Raw genomic sequence first — 23685 nt, forward strand, 5'->3', positions numbered from 1 at the left:
TATTGACGCTTTGCCTGCTTGATGGTTTGTCTGAGGGCATAGTGGAATTTCTTTTAAGCCTCCGGGTTAGAGTCCCGCTCCTTGAAAGCGGCAGCTCTACCCATTCGCTCGGTGCGGATGTTGCCTGTAATCCATGGCATCTGGTTGGGGTATGTACATATGGTCACTGTGGGGACGATATCATCGATTCACTTATTGATGAAGCCTGTGACTGATGTGATGTACTCCTCAATGCCATCGGAAGAATGCCAGAACATATTCCACTCTGTGCTAGCAAAACACTCTTGTAGCTTAGCATCTTTGTCATCTGACCACTTCTTTATTGACCGAGTCACTGGTGCTTCCTGATTTGGTTTTTACTTGTAAGCAGGAATCAAGAGAATATAATTATGGTCAGATCTGTCAGATGGAGGGTGAGGGAGAGCTTTGTACGTGTCTCTAGAGTTTTTTTTCCTCTGGTTGCACGTTTTACATGCTGGTGGAAATGAGGTAAAACGGATTAAGTTTCCCTGCATTAATGTCCCCGGCCACTAGGAGCTCCGCCTCTAGGTGAGCATTTTCCTGTTTGCTTATGGCCTTATACTGCTCAGTGAGTGGGGACTTAGTGCCAGCATCGGTTTGGGGTGGTAAATAGACAGCTACGAAAAATAAAGTGGAAAACCTTCTTGGTAAATAGTGTGGTCTACAGCTTATCATGAAATACTCTACCTCAGGCGAGCATAACCTCGAGACTTCCTTAATAATAGATTTAGTTTACCAGCTGTTGTTTACAAATATACACAGACCGCCACCCCTTGTCTTACCGGAGGCAGCTGTTCTATCACGTCAATACAGCGTAAAACCGGCCAGCTGTATTTTATCCATGTCGTCGTTCATCCACGACTCGATTAAAAATAACATATTACAGTTTTTAATGTCCCGTTGGTAGGATATTTGGGATCGTAGCTCGTCTATTTTATTTTCCAATGATTGTACGTTGGCTAATAGGACTGATGGTAGATTAACCCACTAGCCAGCCGTTGGATCCTTACAAGGCACCCCGAACCTACGTCCCTGATATCACCGTCTCTTTCTCCTGCGAATGATGGGGATGTTGGCCTTGTCGGTTGTCTGAAGTCAATCCTTTGCGTCCGACTCGTTAAAGAATAAATCTTTGTCCAGTATGAGGTGAGTAGTCGCTGTCCTGATATCCAGAGGCTATTTTCGGTCATAAGAGACGGTGGCAGAAACATTATGTTCAAAATAAGTTACAAATAACGTGAAAACATGCACACAATAGCACAATTGGTGAAAGAACCCATAAAACGGCAGCCACCTGCGCCATTCAATCAGTCTTTTATTCTTTGATTTTTGCACCAGCAGCCACTGCTGAGTCAAGTAGACATCAGCAAAGATGAAAAAAAAATGCAAAACACCTTAGAGAATCTCTTTGTTTAAATAGTCTAATTCATTCATTCCACTGGTGTCCATTCTCAAAGGAGCAGAACAGTTGTAACTGACTCTATTAAGAAAGACAGTTGACCTATCAGAATAAAAGGGAAATCACGTCTCTGAGCGGCCCCGAGATGGGAGTGGAACTGCTGCTCCTCTGATCATATCAGCTATCTAACACTAGAAAACACCTCTTCTCTCGCCCTACTTCTATTCATCTGACAGTGAAATTATGCAAAAGGACAACTAGGACCACAATGGAAATAAGTGTTGTTTAATGCTTTCATGTGTTATCCTCTCTGGGATTGGTATTTTCTTAAGTGTAGGCCACAATGGTATATAAAAATAACAACAACAAATCAGATCAACTGTTACAGTAGCTTTTCAACCCCATTGTTTCTGATTGGTGCCTTCTATCCTCCCCATGCAGACGCCTCTACCAGAGTCGCAAGACCCTGAGCCTATAGAACCTAGCGCATCTATATCATCTATACCAGAGGACAGCATGGAGACTATCACCAAGACCCTACGACAAGGTATCAGCTAGCTCCACATTTCTACTCCACATCCTCTGTTCTGATTGTTTCAGATGAATCCTGAACTCTCTCTCCCCAGACCAGCTGGCCTTGCTAGCCATAGTAAACTCAACTTAATTTAAGATCACCTTCGGGATCAGCATGCACTGAGCGAACATTTACTTGTGTTGTATTACCTGAGTTAGCTCCAGTATGCTAACCATTATGGCTACTATGAGGCACACTAATTAGGGCGACAGGTAGTCCAGTGGTTAGAGAGTTAGGTCCAAAACTGAGAGGTTGCTCGTTCGAATACCCGAGCTGACAAGGTGAAACATTTGTCGATGTACCCTTGATCGTGGCACTTAACCCTAATTTGGTCCAGAGACGTCGTACTGTTATGGCTGACCCTGTGAAACAACACATTTCACTGTCAAATTGAATCCAGTTTTATTGGTCACATGCACCGAATACAACAGGTGTAGTAGACCTTTGCCTGAAATGCTTACATACAAGCCCTTAACCAACAATGCAGTTTAAAGAAAAATAAGAGTTAAGAAAATATTTACTAAACATACTAAAGTAAAAAAGAAATAAGTAACACAACACAATAACGAGGCTTTATACAGCGGGGACCGGTACCGAGTCAATGTGGGGGTACAGGGTAGTTGAGGTAAAATATACATGTAAAGTGACTATGCAGAGATAATAAACAGAGAGTAGCAGCAGTGTAAAAAAGGGTGGAGGGTCAATGCAGATTAGTCTGGGTAGCCATGTGATTAACTGTTCAGCAGTCTTATGGGTAGGGGATAGAAGCTGCCAAGGAGTCTTTTGGACCTAGACTTGGCGCTCTGGTACCGCTTGCCGTGCGGTAGCAGAGAGAACAGTCTATGACAATAAACATAATTTTTGTATATTTTTGTACACATTCATTAACACATCAACATGTGTATGTTTGCCAGAGGTCAGCTTGGAGCAGCAGCATGGAGGAGATCCTAAAGAGGATGTCTTCATCACAGACGTGGCGTACTGTGAACAGGCGGCCATCTTGTTGAAACAGGCCATGCTGCCACAGATACAGAACAACGGCCGGAAGAGGAAGGAGGACGGCACACTGCCTGTAAGAGTGTCTCTCTCTCGCTCCCCCCCCGTACAGTATGTTAGATAACAGTGTTAGGAAATGATAGAATTCATTATTTAGTATAAGACAAAGAAAGTACATCTTCACTTCTAGTACGTTTGTCTTTAGCAAGACGCAGTGAGACACCTCACTCATAATATTATATAACCGGGGTTACAGTAAGTAACCTTAAGTTATATTTAAATTACTTGTTCGTTGCCTCACTATGGGCATATAAACAGCTCCCTTAGTGTTCATATACTCTCCGAAGCCAAGTCTAGACAGGATCAACCCTCAGAAGTTACGACACTAAGCTCCATGTGCGTTAACGAGTGACGCAGTGACGCAGTGCCGTTGTCAGTAGAACCTGTTCCCCAACATGCCTCATTACAGACCTTTTGAACAAAGACACCTTTGAGCAATGCCCATGATGCAGCCATACCTCTGGTGGAGTGAGCCCTCGGGATCTCCGGAGGTGGTAAACCCTTGCTATTCTATGCCACTATAATAGCCTCCACTATCCAATTGCATAAACGCCGGAGAGAAATGGGTCTCCCTGCGTGGGCAGGTGACCAAGAGACAGTGCTGATCGCTCTTTTGTAGGGCTCTCGTCCTGTCCATCTACAGTTGAAGTCGGTAGTTTACCTTAGCCAACTACATTTAAACTCAGTTTTTCACAATTCCTGACATTTCATAATTTTCCTGTCTTAGGTCAGTTAGGATCACCACTTTATTTTAAGAATGTGAAATGTCAGAATAATAGTAGAGAGAATGATTTATTTCAGATTTTATTTCTTTCATCACATTCCCAGTGGGTCAGGAGTTTACATACACTCAATTAATATTTGGAAGCATTGCCTTTAAATTGTTTAACTTGGGTCAAACGTTTCGGGTAGCCTTCCACAAGCTTCCCACAATAAATTGGGTGAATTTTGGTTTGTAGGCCTCCTTGCTCGCACACTCTTTTTCAGTTCTGCCCACACATTTTACATAGGTTTGAGGTCAGGGGTTTGTGATGGCCACACCAATACCATGACTTTGTTGTCCTTAAGCCATTTTGCCACAACTTTGGAAGTATGCTTGGGGCCATTGTCCATTTGGAAGACCCATTTGCGACCAAGCTTTATCTTCCTTACTGATGTCTTGAGATGTTGCTTCAATATATCCACATAATTTTCCTGCCTCATGATACCATCTATTTTGTGAAGTTCACCAGTCCCTCCTACAGCAAAGCACCCCCACAACATGATGCTGCCACCCCTGAGCTTCACGGTTGGGATGGTGGTGTTCGGCTTGCAAGCCTCCCCCTTTTTCCTCCAAACATAACAATGGTCATTACGGCCAAACAGTTATATTTTTGTTTCATTAGACCAGAGGACATTTCTCCAAAAAGTACGATCTTTGTCTTCATGTGCAGTTGCAAGCCGTAGTCTGGCTTTTTTATGGCAGTTTTGGAGCAGTGGCTTCTTCCTTGCTGAGCAGCATTTCAGGTTATGTCGATACAGGATTCGTTACAGATATAGATACTGTTGTACCTGTTTCCTCCAGCATCTTCACAAAGTCCGTTGCTGTTGTTCTGGGATTGAATTTCACTTTTCACATCAAAGTACGTTCATCTCTAGGAGACAGAACACGTCTCCTTCCTGAGCGGTATTACAGCTGCATGGTCCCATGGTGTTTATACTTGGGTACTATTGTTTGTACAGATGAATGTTGTACCTTCAGTTGTTTTGGAAATTGCTCCCAAGGATGAACCAGACTTGTGGAGGTCTACAATTTTTTTCGGAGGTCTTGGATGATTCTTTAGATTTATTTTTCTTCTTCTGATTTTCCCATGATGTCAAGCAAAGAGGCACTGAGTTAGAGGGTAACCTTGAAATACATCCACAGGTACACCTCCAAATGACTCAAATGATATCAATTAGCCCATCAGAAGCTGTTCCAAGCTGTTTAAAGGCACAGTCAATTTAGTGTATGTAAACTTCTGACCCACTGGAATTGTGATACAGTGAATTGTGATAAGTGAAATAATCTGTCTGTAAACAATTGTTGGAAAACTACTTGTGTCATGCACAAGGCAGATGTCCTAACCGACATGCCAAAACTATAGTCTGTTAACAAGAAATTTGTGGAGTGGTTTAAAAACAGGTTTTAATGACTCCAACCTAAGTGCATGTAAACCTCCAACTTCAACTGTACATATCCCAACCAGAAGCCATGGATTACAGGCAACATCCACACCCGGCTAAAGGCTAGAGCTGCGGCTTTCAAGGAGTGGGACACTAATCTGGACGCTTATAAGAAATCCCACTAGGCCCTCAGATGAACCATCAAACAGGCGAAGCGTCAATACAGGACTAAGATTGAATCCTACTACACAAGTCAAGAAATTTGTGGAGTGGTTGAAAAATATATATGCCATTTATCAGACGCTTTTATCCAAAGCGACTTACAGTCATGTGTGCATACATTCTACGTATGGGTGGTCCCGGGGATCGAACCCACTACCCTGGCGTTACAAGCCCCATGCTCTACCAACTGAGCTACAGAAGGACCAAGTTTTAATGACACCAACCTAAGTGTATGTAAACTTCCGACTTCAACTGTAGAGGTGGAGGTGGAAATGGTGGAAAGAGGTGGAAATGTTCTTCCTCCATGGAGGAGAAGAGTGGTGGATGAAAGGTCAACAGCTCTAAAGTGAGGCGATTATAAGCACAACTGAGTTCAGGCACAAAAGCGGAGTTAGGTTGTAATGTAACCTCGGATAAGCCTGGGGCAAAGCACAGACACGAGCGGTGGGCTGACAATGCGTGCAGCTCTCCTACCCACTTGTAATGTCTAATAATGGCTAATAGCTATGTGGATTTAAAGGAGAGAAATCAAATTTCCACGCATTCCAGCGGCCCGAACGGCGGCTGTGAAATGGCCTCAAGCATAACAAAAAGATACCAGGATGGATACCAGCTGTTGTGTATTAGACGTAGGTGACACCCGACCTTCATAAAACTATCAGATCAGGGAGAGATGGCAGCCAAATACACCTTTACAATGAAAAACATGCTTTTTCATCGTCCAAAAGGTCCTGTAGAAAGCAGAGTACGTCTGGAATGGGGCAAAAAAATAGAATTCTTTGTTTTTTTCCCCATGGGGCCTGGGTTTGCGGGGTATAAAGAAGTTCAAAGGCTTCACCCTCCTTCTTACAGATGTCACATTTCTGAAGCATGTAAGTGACAGATGGACCAAACAGTAAACAGCGGGCACAAATGATTGGTCACTGCCTGGGGGATAGGGCTCTAGAAAATCAGCAGCAGCCCTCTTCTGATAGTGGGCGAGGGAAAAATCTGTCTTCTTCATGAGAGGGGGCAGGGCCAGCCACCATGTGAGCTGTGCCCTAATCCTCTCTGCCGCAGTGGACAGGCCCCTAAGCCGGTCTGGCTGCACCCTCTGGCGGCTTTTATGGAGAGTCGCTCCCGATAGAAATCACACGTCTCTCTACCCCTTGGCAAGGGGGAAAAAGTGCATTATATTTCTGGAGGTGAAGTGCTGTAAGCATGGTGTGGGAACAGTGCTTGGTGGCGACTGAATTTTACCTGTCCAGCCTTGGCTTGAACACAAAGTGGTACAGAGGGGAGAGCTTTAGCTTGGGGGCTACTTGTGTCCAGTTACAACTACCGTCATCTAGCCTGTCTCAATGCCATCTCATGGACCAGATCATAGAATTGGGACAAAGAAACTGGGTGCTAGATAGACTATGTATGAGGGTAGGGAAATGGGAACCTGGCGTTTTGCACCCCGACAGCACAAGCACAAGGGGTCGTGACCACCCTTACATGGCTAAGAAGGATGGGCCCTGAAAGTCCCCCTGAGGTGCTCGCGATCTGCCTTGGCTGTCTCTTCCGGGCCCAAAGGGCAAATTGGGAGAGGAAGGTGGAGTCTCCCTGGGTACTGGCCACAGTCCTGGGGGGATACAAACTCCAGTTCCAATGCCGACCACCATCCTACAGAGGCATCTGGGTCACCTCGGTGGCAAATGGGGTGAGGAAGGATACGCTCCGGGTGGAGATAGCCTCGTTCCTGAGCAAGGACGCAATCAGAAAGGTAGAGCTACTAGAACAGCTAAGTGGGTTCTACTCCACGTATTTCATAGTTCCAAAAAAAGGATGACAGCTTTCGGCTGATCCTGAACGGCCTCAACAAATGTTTAAAAGAGCTCAAGTTTAAGATGCTCACGCCAGCGCGGGTATCAGGCAGTCTAGAGCGGCCAATGGTTCACCACGCTTGACTTGAAGGATGCGTACTTCACGTTCCTGTTCATCGAGATCAATGAAATTACCTCCGGTTTGCCTTCAAAGGAGTGGCTTACGAATTTAAAGTCCTCCCGTTCGGCCTCGCTGTTGCCGTCCGTTCACAAAGTGCATGGACTCAGTCGTGTCCTAGGACATTCTAGTGCTGAACTGCCTGGACGACTGGCTGGTATGTGCTCAATCAAGAGAGCAAGCTACAGCAGACACAAAGATAATCTTGAAGCTCATTCAAGACCTGTGCCTCACCCTAAACAGGGAGAAGACCTGTTGATCGACTCAACTCTTATGAGAGCACGTCTACCTCAGGTGAGATTAGAGAAGATACAGGCCTACATAGACCGTGTCCGTATTAGAGTGCCAGAAGATACTTGGCCTACTCACGTCAGCTTCTCTGTTGATTCCGCTGGGCCTTCTTCACATCAGGCCACTCCAGCGATGGTTCCAATATCACCATCTATACCAGAGACGACACAGACATTGTCAGCGACAAATGCATGTGTGAGGACTCTGTTGAAATGGCACTCTCCCTCCTCCTACCTGTTGGAGGGAGTAACACTGAACAGAGTTCACCACAGGGAGCTTGTGTGCACCGATGACTTGCTAGCAGGTTGGGGGGCAGTCTTCAGAGGTATGGCAGCGAGCGGACTCTAGAGCTCCACAAGGAGTGGCAGTGTGCTGGAGCTCAGGACAGTTCGCCTGTCACCCCTGCCCTTCTTTGAGGGGAAATTCAATTTTTTTATTTAACTAGGCAAGTCAGTTAAGAACACATTTTCATTTACAATGACGGCCTACACCGGCCAAACCCGTACGACGCAGGGCCAATTATGCGCCGCCCTATGGGACTCCCAATCACCGCCGGTTGTGATACAGCCTGGATTCGAACCAGGGTGTCTGTAGTGACGCCTCAAGCACGGAGATGCAGTGCCTTAGACCGCTGCACCACTCGGGAGCCCATGCCTTGATCAGATCAGACAACACCACGGTAATGGCGTATATCAATCACCTGGGGGGGGGTCTTCCTGAGACTCCTCCCCTACGAGGCATTACCCGTAGTGAGACACAGAAGGAGCAATTGAAATAGAACACGTTAAGTAAACACACAAGGCCAAAATATCTTTGTTTTCATTATTTGAGTTATAGTCATTGCAGAGAGAGAGAGAGAGAGAGAGAGAGAGAGAGAGAGAGAGAGAGATAGAGAGAGAAAAAAAAATGTAGAGATGTTTAACAAAAACAAACTGTTGTTTCTGATCCCTTGCTTATATTCTCCCCCCACATACAGAGGATGACCTGCCCTCAGTGTCGTCTGGGTGTGACTCGTATCCATGACCTGTCCAATCAGGACATGAAGAAAGTTCGTCAGCTGGCCCTCATCGAAATGACAGCGCTCTGCGACCTGCTGGAGCTCGATGTGAAGAGACACAAAACCTGCAAGAGGAAGATACTAGGTATGTGAACTCCCTGTAACATGACATGAACGCATGCACACCACATGCCTCTCCTGTCTCTGCTGCAAAACGCATGTGTCAAGCCCTAGGAGAATGAAAAGTTGTATAGCATTGCTATGCTAACCTTTCTCTCCCTCTCTCATTCAAAGAGAGCGCCCTGTATGGGGTCCCCTTGGCCATGCTGTTGGAGAATGATCAGAAAATCAATCCCACTGCCACCACTCCTCTCATCCTGCAGGCGGTAAGCTAAACAGCTCTAGTTAACATCAGCCCATTTCTAATATCTTCTGTATATTGAAAACCTATGCAAGAGCATGATGACCTACGTGACTGATGCTCTTCTTAGGTTTAGTTCTGTTTCTCTCTCTCCTCTACAGCTGCTCTCTTTCCTGGAGAAGAGCGGAGTAGACTCAGAAGGCATCCTGCGGGTTCCAGGCTCTCAGTCCAGAATCAAGGTGAGATCATTTCAGAATGAACAGACACTTTTTCCCCCCACAATCATTCATATCCTCCCTGTCCCTTTCTTGGCCATGGCATATTCTGAGTATATGGAAGGGAGTATATATTCTGAGTATATGGAAGGGAGTATATATTCTGAGTATATGGAAGGGAGGAATATGACTGAGAAAAAAGCACACAGAACTATACCTAATTGTTTACTGAATCTTGTCTGTTTTTGTCCCGTGTTTTTTATTTATTAGAAGTTGCAGCAGGATCTGGAGCAGAACTTCTACAGTGGAGGATTCAGTTGGGAAGAGGTCAGCCCCAACGACGCTGCAGCGCTAGTGAAGAAGTTTATTCGAGAGCTGCCTTCTCCACTGCTCACCACAGAGCACCTCAACGCGTTCAGCGCAGTCAGGGGTGAGCCAGAGCAACAACAAACCATACACCAGCTTGTTCCTCTCATGCAAGGAATTTCATACACGGCATCAAGTCCATGTGCACCAAGACATGTGCTGATTCGTCGGTCACCCCGTTAGTCAGAGTAACACGCTCATGACGATGTAGCCTGTGATTACTCGGGCCTTCACAGACCTGCGTACTGTGAAAATAGCATGGTAACGTGTCAGAGTGTCATTACTGTATCGATAGCAGAATATAACCCAGCCTGCTCAGTCACGCAACCCGTAGTGTGCATGGTCATAACTATCTAAGCCCGAAGCATAATTACCTAAGTCTTTGCTACTGTATCGATAAGCGGAATATAAAAACGCTTGTCTCTTTTGTACTTGGTACTTAAAGGTCTAAGAGAAGATAAACAACTTAATAGCCTTTTTTTAGCTGTTCGAATGGAATGTGCTAATAATGCAATCGCTTCCTGTACCATTTAATGTCAACAAAGAAATGATGTAATGATAGACTACCATAATAAATGACGATCTGATTGATGATGACTAGCTCGGCCTTTAGCTTGTGAGGTGAATCTTTATCATTTTTAGACACCTCTTTGTCTGCAGATCAGATCATTGTTGAGCTAAAGGAGAGGAAATTATAGTTCAGATCTATTTATTTAAAAAAGAAAAAAAATATATATATATATATATACAGTACCAGTCAAAAATGTGGACACACCTGCTCATTCCAGGGTTTTTCTTAATTGTTTTACTATTTTCTACATTGTATATATGTAATAACACATACCATGAATCATGTAGTAACCAAAAAAGTGTTTAACCCTGCTGCTGTGTTCCGTTCGAATTGGACCGATCTACACATTTTCTATCTGAGAAATTGAGTTAATTTAATCTGATTGTCATAAGGTTCCATGACTTTGTCCACACAGGGCATCTCAACACACAAAATACATTTAGATGATTTTCATTACATTTTGGGTGTTGTATTTCACTTTATTTATTTAACACCTTAGGTGTTCCAGGTCCAAAATGACTGGTCATTAGAAATGAATGGGTGAGACTACAATTAGTGTATAAAATTGAGTTCAGGCAGATGCCCATTCATCAGATGGACGCACTTCCTCTCCCAGACCCCCACATGCATGTGTGTTTGAGCACACACACACACACACACACACACACACACACACACACACACACACACACACACACACACACACACACACACACACACACACACACACACACACACACACACACACACACACACACACACACACACACACACACACACACACACACACACACATCATTCCACTTCTTGGCTTCCATTGGCAACCCCCACAGGAACCTTTCCCCAATAGAATCTTTCCCCCACGGGGACCACACCTGCTGGCATTGTCACAAACAATCTCAACATTGTTTCAATAATATATAGAACTTTTCTCACAGCTCTGGTATATAAAGCTTTTTTGAGGCCTTGCTCACAATTCATTCTGTGGCAGCACAATGACCAAACAATATATTGTATGTGAGGACCTTGATCATATCTTTTGATCATGACAATGGTGAGGAGGAGATTGTCCTTGTTAAACTTTGACACAAAATAGTCTGATAAATAGCACTATGTTTCATCTGAGTACTTGTTATAGTCAAAATAATCCATACATTATGCTGTTTTGTACTCAAAAACGAGTTGTATGAGCTCAGGTCAATAAGGCCTACAGGCCATTAATAGCAAATAGAAGTTCAAAACTTGTAATGTTCACAAGAACTTAAGTTGATAAAAAGATCTAACACAATATTAGGTGATAATATATGTATTATTATGGATTTATAATCAGCTATAAATGGGGCGGTGACTTTGGACCGGGAAGACAGAATTATTTCAATATGAAAACGAACAAAACAGGAGGGTTTAACAAATCAAAGAATATTTGAGATTTGAGATTCTTCAAAGTAGTCACCCTTTGCTTTGATGACAGCTTTGCACACTCTTGGCGTTCTCTCAACCAGCTTCATGAGGTAGTCACCTGGAATGCATTTCAATTAACAGGTGTGCCTTTTTGTGGAATTTCTTTCCTTCTTAATGCGTTTGAGCCAATCAGTTGTGTTGTGACAAAGTAGGGGTGGTATACAGAAGATAGCCCTATTTGATTAAAGGCCAAGTCCATATTATGACAAAGAGAATAAGCAAAGACAAACGACAGCCTATCATTACTTTAAGACATGAAGGTCAGTCCATTTGGAACATTTCAAGAACTTGGAAAGTTTCTTCAAGTGCAGTCGCAAAAACCATCAAGCGCTATGATGAAACTGGCTCTCATGAGAACCGTCACAGGATGGAAAGACCGAGAGTTACCTCTGCTGCAGAGGATATGTTCATTACAGTTAACTGCACCTCAGATTGCAGCCCAAATAAATGCTTCACAGAGTTCAAGTAACAGACACGTCTCAACATCAACTGTTCAGAGGAGACTGTGTGAATCAGGCTTTCATGGTCGAATTTCTGCAAAGCCAAGAAACACGAGCAATGGACATTAGACCAGTGCAAATCTGTCCTCTGGTCTGATGAGTCCAAATTTGAGATTTTTGGTTCCAACTGCCATGTCTTAGTGAGACGCAGAGTAGGTTAATGTCAAATCAAATCAAATCCAATTGTATTTGTCACATACACATGGTTAGCGGATGTTAATGCGAGTGTAGCGAAATGCTTGTGCTTCTAGTTCCGACAATGCAGTGATAACCAACAAGTAATCTAACTAACAATTCCAAAACTACTGTCTTATACACAGTGTAAGGGGATAAAGAATATGTACATAAGGATATATGAATGAGTGATGGTACAGAGCAGCATAGGCAAGATACAGTAGATGGTATTGAGTACAGTATATACATATGAGATGAGTATGTAGACAAAGTAAACAAAGTGGCATAGTTAAAGTGGCTAGTGATACATGTATTACATAAGGATGCAGTCGATGATATAGAGTACAGTATATACGTATGCATATGAGATGAATAATGTAGGGTAAGTAACATTATATAAGGTAGCATTGTTTAAAGTGGCTAGTGATATATTTACATAATTTCCCATCAATTCCCATTATTAAAGTGGCAGCCACTCAATGTTATTGGTGGCTGTTTAACAGTCTGATGGCCTTGAGATAGAAGCTGTTTTTCAGTCTCTCGGTCCCAGCTTTGATGCACCTGTACTGACCTCGCCTTCTGGATGATAGCGGGGTGAACAGGCAGTGGCTCGGGTGGTTGTTGTCCTTGATGATCTTTATGGCCTTCCTGTAACATCGGGTGGTGTAGGTGTCCTGGAGGGCAGGTAGTTTGCCCCCGGTGATGCGTTGTGCAGACCTCACTACCCTCTGGAGAGCCTTACGGTTGAGGGCGGAGCAGTTGCCGTACCAGGCGGTGATACAGCCCGCCAGGATGCTCTCGATTGTGCATCTGTAGAAGTTTGTGAGTGCTTTTGGTGACAAGCCAAATTTCTTCAGCCTCCTGAGGTTGAAGAGGCGCTTATGCGCCTTCTTCACGACGTTGTCAGTGTGAGTGGACCAATTCAGTTTGTCTGTGATGTGTATGCCGAGGAACTTAAAACTTGCTCCCCTCTCCACTACTGTTCCATCGATGTGGATAGGGGGGTGTTCCCTCTGCTGTTTCCTGAAGTCCACAATCATCTCCTTAGTTTTGTTGACGTTGAGTGTGCGGTTATTTTCCTGACACCACACTCCGAGGGCCCTCACCTCCTCTCTGTAGGCCGTCTCGTCGTTGTTGGTAGTCAAGCCTACCACTGTTGTGTCGTCCGCAAACTTGATGATTGAGTTGGAGGCGTGCGTGGCCACGCAGTCGTGGGTGAACAGGGAGTACAGGAGAGGGCTCAGAACGCACCCTTGTGGGGCCCCCGTGTTGAGGATCAGCGGGGAGGAGATGTTGTTGCCTACCCTTACCACCTGGGGGCGGCCCGTCAGGAAGTCCAGTACCCAGTTGCACAGGGCGGGGTCGAGACCCAGGGTCTCGAGCTTGATGACGAGCTTGGAGGGTACTATGGTGTTAAATGCCGAGCTGTAGTCGATGAACAGCATTCTCACATAGGTATTCCTCTTGTCCAGGTGGGTTAGGGCAGTGTGCAGTGTGGTTGAGCTTGCGTCGTCTGTGGACCTATTTGGGCGTTAAGCAAATTGGAGTGGGTCTAGGGCAGGGGTGTCAAACTCATTTCGCATCGTGGGCCACATACGGCCTAGGGAGATGTCAAGTGGGCCGGACCATTAAAATTATACCATACTCTGCTATAAATAACCAAAATATCATGTCTTTCCTTTGTTTTGGTGTAAAGAAGCACAAGAACATTAGGAAAATATTGAAATTTAATGAACTATCCTTTTACAAAACATTTCATGAAACACCTCATATTTCCTTAGACAAATGTGCAATTTACTTTTATCATTCACAAATATGCATTGCAACTGATCCCACTGATTGTACAAAGGCACAAAACTTTAATTGGTACTGAAAAATATAGTAATGCACTTTAAGATTAAATGAGACTTTTAAAGAAAGGAATTTTTAAACCACTTACACATACGCATATAAAATCTAAATGTAATCCCTGCGTACACCTTACAAACTAAGGAGAGTGATTTTAAATGTGTAATGAAGAAAGTGTTCGCCTGTCCTGTAAATCTGTAAACTTCATACATGAAACATACATACACATACAATACATACTGAAAATGTATGGAGTTGTATGAACAGTAGAATTCCATCACACAACTTTTGTTTTGAAGCTGCTGACTAACATTAAAGTGCACATTTTTAAATCACCACAGTAAGGATTCATCTTCACAGAGCTGTATTCTTTCAATGCAAACAGTATCTAAGGCAGCATTTTAAAGGTGTTAGTCTAGTCTGGACTTGTATTTGTACCTGAAACTTGGCATCTTTTGGCCTGTACAAGTGCATCAACACCAGGTGTCATGTCCTGACTAGCTGTCACTTTCAGAATGTCATTTAAGTGCTTGTTTGTGAGCCTTGAACGCATTTTTGTTTTATTGATATTCATCACTGAGAAAATTTGTTCACAAAGGTAGGTTGTCCCAAACATGCACAAAATTTTAGCAGCCAGGGCTGTTAATTTGGGGTACCCTGGTAGTAGATACTGATAAAATCAGGGCAGGGTTGCCATTTGCCAGTTGCATCTCCCACAAAGTCAGCTTCAACTTAAATGCATGTATGTTGTCAGAAAACTGTGTGGCCTTGCAACATTTTGTTCAGATTGTTCAAGTGTTCAGTAATATCAACCAAGAATGCAAGGTCCCGTAGCCATTCCTGAGATTGTAATTCCAACACCGGTTTTCCTTTTTCTCCATGAACTGTCCGATTTCCTCTCGTAGATCAAAGAAATGCCTCAGCACAGCGCCTCGGCTTAACCATCTCACTTCAGTGTGGTATGGCAGGCTGTGGGTAATGTTGCTGTCGCTGAGAAGTTTGTCAAACTGACGATGGTTCAGACCTCTGGACCGGATGAAATTTACAGTGCGAACAACCACCTCCATGACGTGGTCCATTTTCAGCGACTTGCAACACAATGCCTCCTGGTGCAAAATACAGTGAAATGTCCAGAAACGATCTCCTCCATTAAGGGCTTGTACTTTGTCTTTGAACTTTGTCGCGACACCTGCTTTCTTTCCGACCATGGATGGCGCGCCGTCTGTAGCCAGGCTGACAGCGCGGGACCAGTCCACTCCAACTCTGTCCAATGCAGCAAGGACAGAGCCGAAAATGTCCTCGGCTGTTGTGGTGTCCATCATTGGCACCAACTCAAGAAACTCTTCAGTAACAGTCAATGTCTCATCAACTCCTCGAATAAATATGGCCAGTTGGGCCACGTCTGTGATGTCAGTGCTCGTCAATTGCCACGGAAAATGCAATAAATGACTTGACTCTCTGTTTCAATTGACTGTCTAAATCTGCCGATAGTTCCGAAATCCTCTCTGCTATAGTATTCCTCGTCATGCTAATATTGGCAAAAGCTTGTCGCTTCTCGGGACATACAAGTTCAGCCGCCAACATCATGCATCGTTTAACAAAGTGAATACGGCTTCGATGCTAATGCTATTTCGCTAGCAATTAGGTAGCTGGCTTTTACCGCTGCTTCACTGACTTCTCGGCTCTGGATGAAAGTTGACTGCTGTTTCCTCAGACCCGCCAGCAATTCGTTAATCTTATCTCTTCTCAGTTGTCCTTGCAAGCCGTCATATTTTTCGCTGTGATGAGTCTCGTAGTGGCGTCGAATATTATATTCCTTCAATACCGAAACTTGTTGCAAACACACCAAGCACAAAGGTTTTCCGTGCATCTCTGTAAATAAATAGGACGTGGTCCATTTTTCTTTGAAAATTCTACACTCCTTATCTACTTTTCTCCGTTTGGATAACGACATTTTGGCTAATGAGGGTGTAGTGGAGAGGTAGAGACATTAACAATCTTAACAACGTCGTAACAAGCAGCAGATGGCGCATTGATACCGTCTGCTGTTTTCAGTCTGTCTCAGTGATGCGGCTTGTCTTAAAAAAAAAAAAATTAATTCCATGTCTTTTATGCATTTTTTTCCACTTTCAAATTATCCTGCGGGCCTGATCGAACCTCCTTGGGGGCGGTTCCGGCCCGCGGGCCGTATGTTTGACACCCCTGGTCTAGGGTGTCAGGTAGGGTGGAGGTGATATGGTCCTTGACTAGTCGCTCAAAGCACTTCATGATGACGGAAGTGAGTGCTACGGGCGGTAGTCGTTTAGCTCAGTTACCTTAGCTTTCTTGGGAACAGGAACAATGGTGGCCCTCTTGAAGCATGTGGGAACAGCAGACTGGTATAGGGATTGATTGAATATGTCCGTAAACACACCGGCCAGCTGGTCTGCGCATGCTCTGAGGGCGCGGCTGGGGATGCCGTCTGGGCCTGCAGCCTTGCGAGGGTTAACACGTTTAAATGTCTTACTCACCTCGGCTGCAGTGAAGGAGAGACCGCATGTTTTCGTTGCAGGCCGTGGCAGTGGCACTGTATTGTCCTCAAAGCGGGCAAAAAAGTTATTTAGTCTGCCTGGGAGCAAGAAATCCTGGTCCGTGACTGGGCTGGGTTTCTTCTTGTAGTCCGTGATTGACTGTAGACCCTGCCACATGCCTCTTGTGTCTGAGCCGTTGAATTGAGATTCTACTTTGTCTCTGTACTGACGCTTAGCTTGTTTAATAGCCTTGCGGAGGGAATAGCTGCATTGTTTATATTCGGTCATGTTACCAGACACCTTGCCCTGATTAAAAGCAGTGGTTCGCGCTTTCAGTTTCACGCGAATGCTGCCATCAATCCACGGTTTCTGGTTAGGGAATGTTTTTATCGTTGCTATGGGAACGACATCTTCAACGCACGTTCTAATGAACTCGCACACCGAATCAGTGTATTCGTCAATATTTTTATCTGACGCAATACGAAACATGTCCCAGTCCACGTGATGGAAGCAGTCTTGGAGTGTGGAGTCAGCTTGGTCGGACCAGCGTTGGACAGACCTCAGCGTGGGAGCCTCTTGTTTAAGTTTCTGTCTGTAGGCAGGGATCAACAAAATGGAGTCGTGGTCAGCTTTTCCGAAAGGGGGGCGGGGCAGGGCCTTATATGCGTCGCGGAAGTTAGAGTAACAATGATCCAAGGTTTTACCACCCCTGGTTGCGCAATCGATATGCTGATAAAATTTAGGGAGTCTTGTTTTCAGATTAGCTTTGTTAAAATCCCCAGCTACAATGAATGCAGCCTCCGGATGAATGGTTTCCAGTTTGCAAAGAGTTAAATAAAGTTTGTTCAGAACAATCGATGTGTCTGCTTGGGGGGGGGATATATACGGCTGTGATTATAATCGAAGAGAATTCTCTCGGTAGATAATGCGGTCTACATTTGATTGTGAGGAATTCTAAATCAGGTGAACAGAAGGATTTGAGTTCCTGTATGTTTCTTTCATCACACCATGTCTCGTTAGTCATGAGGCATACGCCCCCGCCACTCTTCTTACCAGAAAGATGTTTGTTTCTGTCGGCGCGATGCGTGGAGAAACCCGTTGGCTGCACCGCCCCGGATAGCGTCTTCCCAGTGAGCCATGTTTCGGTGAAGCAGAGGACGTTACAGTCTCTGATGTCCCTCTGGAATGCTACCCTTGCTCGGATTTCATCAACCTTGTTGTCAAGAGACTGGACATTGGCAACAAGAATGCTAGGTAGTGGTGCGCGATGTGCCCGTGTCCTGAGTCTGACCAGAAGACCGATACGTTTCCCTCTTTTACGAAGTCATTTTTTTGGGGGGGTCGCTGCATGCGATCCATTCCGTTGACCTGTTTGTAAGGCAGAACACAGGATCCGCGTCGCGGAAAACATATTCTTGGTCGTACTGATGGTGAGTTGACGCTGATCTTATATTCAGTAGTTCTTCTCGACTGTATGTAATGAAACCTAAGATGACCTGGGGTACTAATGTAAGAAATAACACGTAAAAAAACAAAAAACTGCATAGTTTCCTAGGAACGCGAAGCGACGCGGCCATCTCTGTCGGCGCCGGTAATAATGGATTATTTCTGCATGTGTGGTTTCCACTGTGAAGCACGGAGAAGATGTGGGGGTGCTTTGCTGGTGACATTGTCTGTGATTTTTCTAGAATTGAAGGCACACTTAACCAGCATGGCTACCACAGCATTATGCAGTGATAAGCCATCCCATCTGGTTTGGGCTTAGTGGGACTATCATTTGTTTTTCAACAGGACAATGACCCAAAACACACCTCCAGGTTGTAAGGACTATTTGACCAAGAAGGATAGTGATGGAGTGCTGCATCAGATGACCTGGCCTCCACAATCACCTGACCTCAACCGAATTGAGATGGTTTGGGATAAGTTGGACCGCACAGTGAAAGATAAGCAGCCAACAAGTGCTCAGCATATGTGGGAACTACTTCAAGACTGTTGGAAGAGCATTCCAGGTGAAGATGGTTGAGAGAATTCCAAAGGTGTGCAAAGCTGTCATCAAGGCAAAGGGTGGCTACCTTGAAGAATCCTTAAAATATATTTTGATTTGTTTTACACTTTTTTGGTTACTACACATTCGTCGTATGGAGGAGACCAATGCGCAGCGTGATATGAATACATATTCTTTAATAAGACGAAGAACACTTCAACTATACAAAATAACACAACGAACGTGAAGCTATACTATAAATGTGCATACACAGGCAACTAGACATAGACAATACCCCACGAAATACCCAAAGAAGATGGCTGCCTAAATATGGTTCCCAATCAGAGACAACGATAAACACCTGCCTCTAATTGAGAACCAATCTAGGCAACATAGACATATCTAAACACCTAGATGATAAACAACCCCATAAACCTACAAAACCCCTAGACAGTACAAAAACACATACATCACCCATGTCACACCCTGACCTAACCAAAAGAATAAAGAAAACAAAGAATACTCAGGTCAGGGCGTGACAATAGTTTTGATGTCTTCACTATAAATAGTAAAATTAAAGAAAAACCCTTGAATGAGTAAGTGTGTCCAAACCTTTGACTGGTCCTGTATATTGAGTTATATTCTGAGTTCATTGAACAGATAGAGAGAGAGAGATTGTGTCAAAGGGCAGTAGGTCAAATTCAAACCTATGCTGACACTGCATGTGTGCCGGAAGCTGCGTCATTACCCATAGACCAGCCAGGCCATAGTTCAGATGTACAGTATTTTGGTTCATTCACACACTGCCTTTCTGTTGACTGTTTTCTGTATTATTTTATACATACATACATACATACATTTCTGTCTGTCATTCACACCTCATCCTCTGTTTGCTGTACAAAAATAGCATACTGATAGTAATTCTCTGTCCTCTCCTATCCAGACATCCCTGAGCTGAAACAGAAGCTACATGTTCTGAACCTTCTCATTCTTCTTCTGCCTGAACCCAACAGAAACACACTAAAGGTATGTTGATGGATTTTCAAACTGAGGAAGCGCAATAGAGATTTGTTCATACAGTCAACTCCTAATAAATACAATGGTTCGGGACTGTGATTGCATGCACTCAACCAGAGAATATATTTGAATTGGAAGTGGCTACCAAAGGATTTACTAGGTAGTAGACTATTAGCGATGCACTTTAAATCTCATGCACATCTTGAACTTTCACCCTTTTACAGTGCCTTCAGAAAGTATTCACACTTTTACAGTGCCTTCAGAAAGTATTCACACTTTTACAGTGCCTTCAGAAAGTATTCACACTTTTACAGTGCCTTCAGAAAGTATTCACACTTTTACAGTGCCTTCAGAAAGTATTCACACTTTTACAGTGCCTTCAGAACGTATTCACACTTTTACAGTGCCTTCAGAAAGTATTCACACTTTTACAGTGCCTTCAGAAAGTATTCACACTTGTTGACTTCAAAAAATAAAATTGTGTTACAGCCTGAATTTAAAATGGATTAAATATATGTTTTCTGTCACTGGACTGCACACAATACCCCATAATGTCAAAGTGGAATTACGTTTTTAAGAAATTACACAAAATGTAAAAGCTGAAATGTCCTAAGTCAATAAGTATTCACACCATTTGTTATGGCAAGCCTAAATAAGTTCAGGAGTAAACGTTTGCTTAATTAGTCACATATATTATTTTTTTCATGACTACATCAGCTCTGTAACCCACACATACAATTATCTGTAAGGTCCCTCACTCGAGCTTTGAATTTCCAACACAGATTCAACCATAAAGACCAGGGACGTTTTCCAATGCCTTGCAAAGAATGCCACCTATTGGTAGATGGGTAAAAAAAACTAAACAGACATTGAATATCCCTTTGAGCATGGTGAAGTTCTTCGTTACACTTTGGATAGTGAATCAATACACCCAGTCACTTCAAAGATACAGGCGTCCTTCCTAACTCAGTTGCCGGAGAGGAAGGAATTCGCTCAGGGATTTCAACATGAGGCCAATGGTGACTTTAAAACAGTTACAGAGTTCAATGGCTGTGATAGGAGAAAACTGAGGATGGATCAACAACATTGTAGTTAGTGCACAATACTAAACTAATTGACAGAGTGAAAAGCAGGAAGCCTGTATAGAATAAAACATCATCCAAAACATGCATCCTGTTTGCAATAAGACACTAAAGTAATTCTGCAAAAAAATGTGGCAAAGCAATTCACTTTTTGGCTTGAATACCAAGTGTTATGTTTGGGGCAAATCCAATACAACACTTTAGTGAGTACAACTAATCACTGCCAAAGGTGCTTCTACAAACTATTGACTCAGGGGTGTGAATACTTATGTAAATGAGATATTTCTGTATTTCATTTAACACATTTGCATAAATTGCTAAATCCATGTTTTCACTTGGTCATTATGGGGTATTGTGTGTAGATGGGTGAGAAAACACAATATTTAATCCAGTTGGAATTCGGGCTGAAACGCAACAAAATGTGGAATAAGTCAATGGGTCTGAATCTTTTCTGATGGCACTGTACATAACATAATGTAGGAGGGGCATTAATGATATGTTATGTCTCGCTGACATAATATATTATGTAAGTGTGTGTTAACTCCTCCATGTATGGCATGAGAGGGCACTCTGTCCTTAGCTTATATATATATATATATATACCTTCACATAACTAGGCCACTTTTATCTAACAGTTTTTAATGGATGACTCAAAGTATCTGATCCAATTTAAAGTATAAACGTCTGTTATGCTCCTGCCTTGATGGTGTAAAAAATGTGTGAACATTGCTTTTTTAATTAGAATTATATTTCTCCCCAGAAGGGAAAATCCAGTGTATATCAGACAAAACAACATCTCCCCCCTATGGTTATCACCATTCAAATCAACCATATCAACCATATCAATCTCAATAACAACAAAATGTCAACGTTGACAGGCTCTGTTGGAGTTCCTGAGTAAGGTGGTGTCCAGAGAGAGGAGGAACCGTATGAACCTGTGGGCCGTGTCCACCATCATGGCCCCTAACCTGTTCCTCCACAAAGCCGTGCCCTCCCGCCTCACTGACGGGGGGCCAGGGGTGGAGAAGGGACAGGCCGAGAAGGCTGCTGACATCATGAGGCTCCTTATACGCTACCAGGACTTGCTCTGGACCGTAAGTTAAAGACCTCCAGGCTCTACCACCAACATCAAACAAAACACAAACACAACATTCAAGTATCTTTTTAATCTTCTTTCTCCTTAGCATCTAGGATGGGTGGTAGATTCACGTTACGCAACTCACACTCACTGTAAACAGAATGCCGTCAAACAGCTGAACCGGGTGAATTCATGAAATTGCTTCTCCCTTATAGATCCCCAACTTCTTGATGAGCCAGGTGCGAAAACTGAATGAGAACCGTAACCGGAGGTACCAGTTCTACGACCGACGCATCAAGAACCTGCTGAGGAAAATACACCAAGACAGCAAGGACAAACCTGACAAGAACTCATCAGAGGTAGGCTCTCAACTGGCCAGGATGTTTGTTGTGGAGTTGGTTGGGAGAAGAAGACCCTGGGCCATTGTCACTTGTAAATGAGATTTTTAATCTCAACTAAGGTCACCCATATAAAGGATGTGAATAAAATAAACAGAAGACTGTATGTCGCTCTGGATGACTGCCAAATGATGCAAATGTAAAATGTCAGAAAGATTTCCGTCGTCACAAATGGATTATTATCCCCTCCCTCATCTCCCCCCGCCAGCCGTGTCGTACAGTGAAGATCCAGGTGGGAGATCTGATGAGCAGCACCATGGAGGTGCAGGTTAACATCAGCTCTAGGGCTTCAGACCTGCTGGCTCAGTTCCACAGGCACCTCTGCAGCTCCGACAACACCAAGAGGTACAGTACACGACAATCAATCAATCAAATGTATTTAGTATAAATCCCTATAGACCAACACACAATTTTAGAAAACTAATGCTTCAGAAATACTGCATTGCCTACTCACTGGGTAGAAATGGAGAACGTGGAAGTTTTGAAGGTGTTTAACAAAATCAATTGCATCCGTTTGTTCTTTATCATAGGAACGGTTCGGTATCCCACCCAGACTGTGCCATCTATGAAGTGGGAGGAAATATCGGTAGGTACCACAACACAAACCTTTTCTCCGTAATAAGACTATTTACCAGACCCTGCTTCAAATACTATTTGAATTCTTTCAAATACTTTCAGTGTTTGCTTTCTTTCTATTGGTTCAATTTCAAAAGGTGAGCGCAATCAAGCACAGCTAAATACACAATTTAAACTAGCATTGAATCCAGGTTTGCTATCTTCTCAGGCTGAGAGCCACATTAGAAAATTACATGAGTGACTCTGACATTTGCATGTCTCTCTGCTTATTGAACTGATTACACTGGCCAGGTCTTACGCAATGAACTGGATACAGGGAAGGGGCATAGAGAGGGAGAGAGGCCGAGAGAGGGGGAGCAGGGGGGGGGTTATCGGAGCAGACAAATTCTTACACATGTATCTACTGTATGATACTGTGCTCTCACAGACCCAACCACTCAAACACACTATTTCCCTTGTACGTGCGTTCACGGAACTAAACCATTCCCATTCACATGATTGCGCCAGGGGCAAAGTTGGCACCTGTTTGTCAGTAAAGCAGAAAACACTGTTTCAAACTGTTTTTTCAACATCTCTCTCGCAGAAGACATTTTATCTCAATGACAGTAACCTGTATCAATCAAATCAAATTTGTATTTGTCACGTGCGCCGAATACAACACGTGTAGACCTTACAGTGAAATGCCTACTTACAAGCCCTTAACCAACAATGCAGTTTTAAGAAAATACCTTTAAAAAAGTAAGAGATAAGAATAACATATGATTAAAGAGCAGCGGTAAATAACAATATACAGGGGGTACCGGTACAGAGTCAATGTGGAGGCTATATACAGGGGGTACCGGTACAGAGTCAATGTGGAGGCTATATACAGGGG

At 43.7% G+C, this 23685-nt stretch overlaps 1 protein-coding gene across 2 annotated transcripts in view; it reads left to right on the top strand.

Annotated features, from left to right (window-relative positions):
• Positions 1-23685, top strand: part of LOC118399826 (rho GTPase-activating protein 40) — a 49682-nt gene that overhangs the window by 20451 nt on the left and 5546 nt on the right. For both annotated transcript variants that reach the window (XM_052473211.1, XM_052473210.1), the window contains exons 4-14: positions 1862-1967; positions 2909-3066; positions 8650-8815; positions 8965-9056; positions 9193-9270; positions 9517-9676; positions 19604-19686; positions 21638-21853; positions 22053-22196; positions 22444-22580; positions 22766-22821. In XM_052473211.1, coding sequence (XP_052329171.1) covers positions 1862-1967; positions 2909-3066; positions 8650-8815; positions 8965-9056; positions 9193-9270; positions 9517-9676; positions 19604-19686; positions 21638-21853; positions 22053-22196; positions 22444-22580; positions 22766-22821 — 1396 coding nt within the window. The remainder of the gene's footprint in view (positions 1-1861; positions 1968-2908; positions 3067-8649; positions 8816-8964; positions 9057-9192; positions 9271-9516; positions 9677-19603; positions 19687-21637; positions 21854-22052; positions 22197-22443; positions 22581-22765; positions 22822-23685) is intronic.

This window comes from Oncorhynchus keta, chromosome 21, assembly GCF_023373465.1.
Source record: "Oncorhynchus keta strain PuntledgeMale-10-30-2019 chromosome 21, Oket_V2, whole genome shotgun sequence".
NCBI lineage: Eukaryota > Metazoa > Chordata > Actinopteri > Salmoniformes > Salmonidae > Oncorhynchus > Oncorhynchus keta.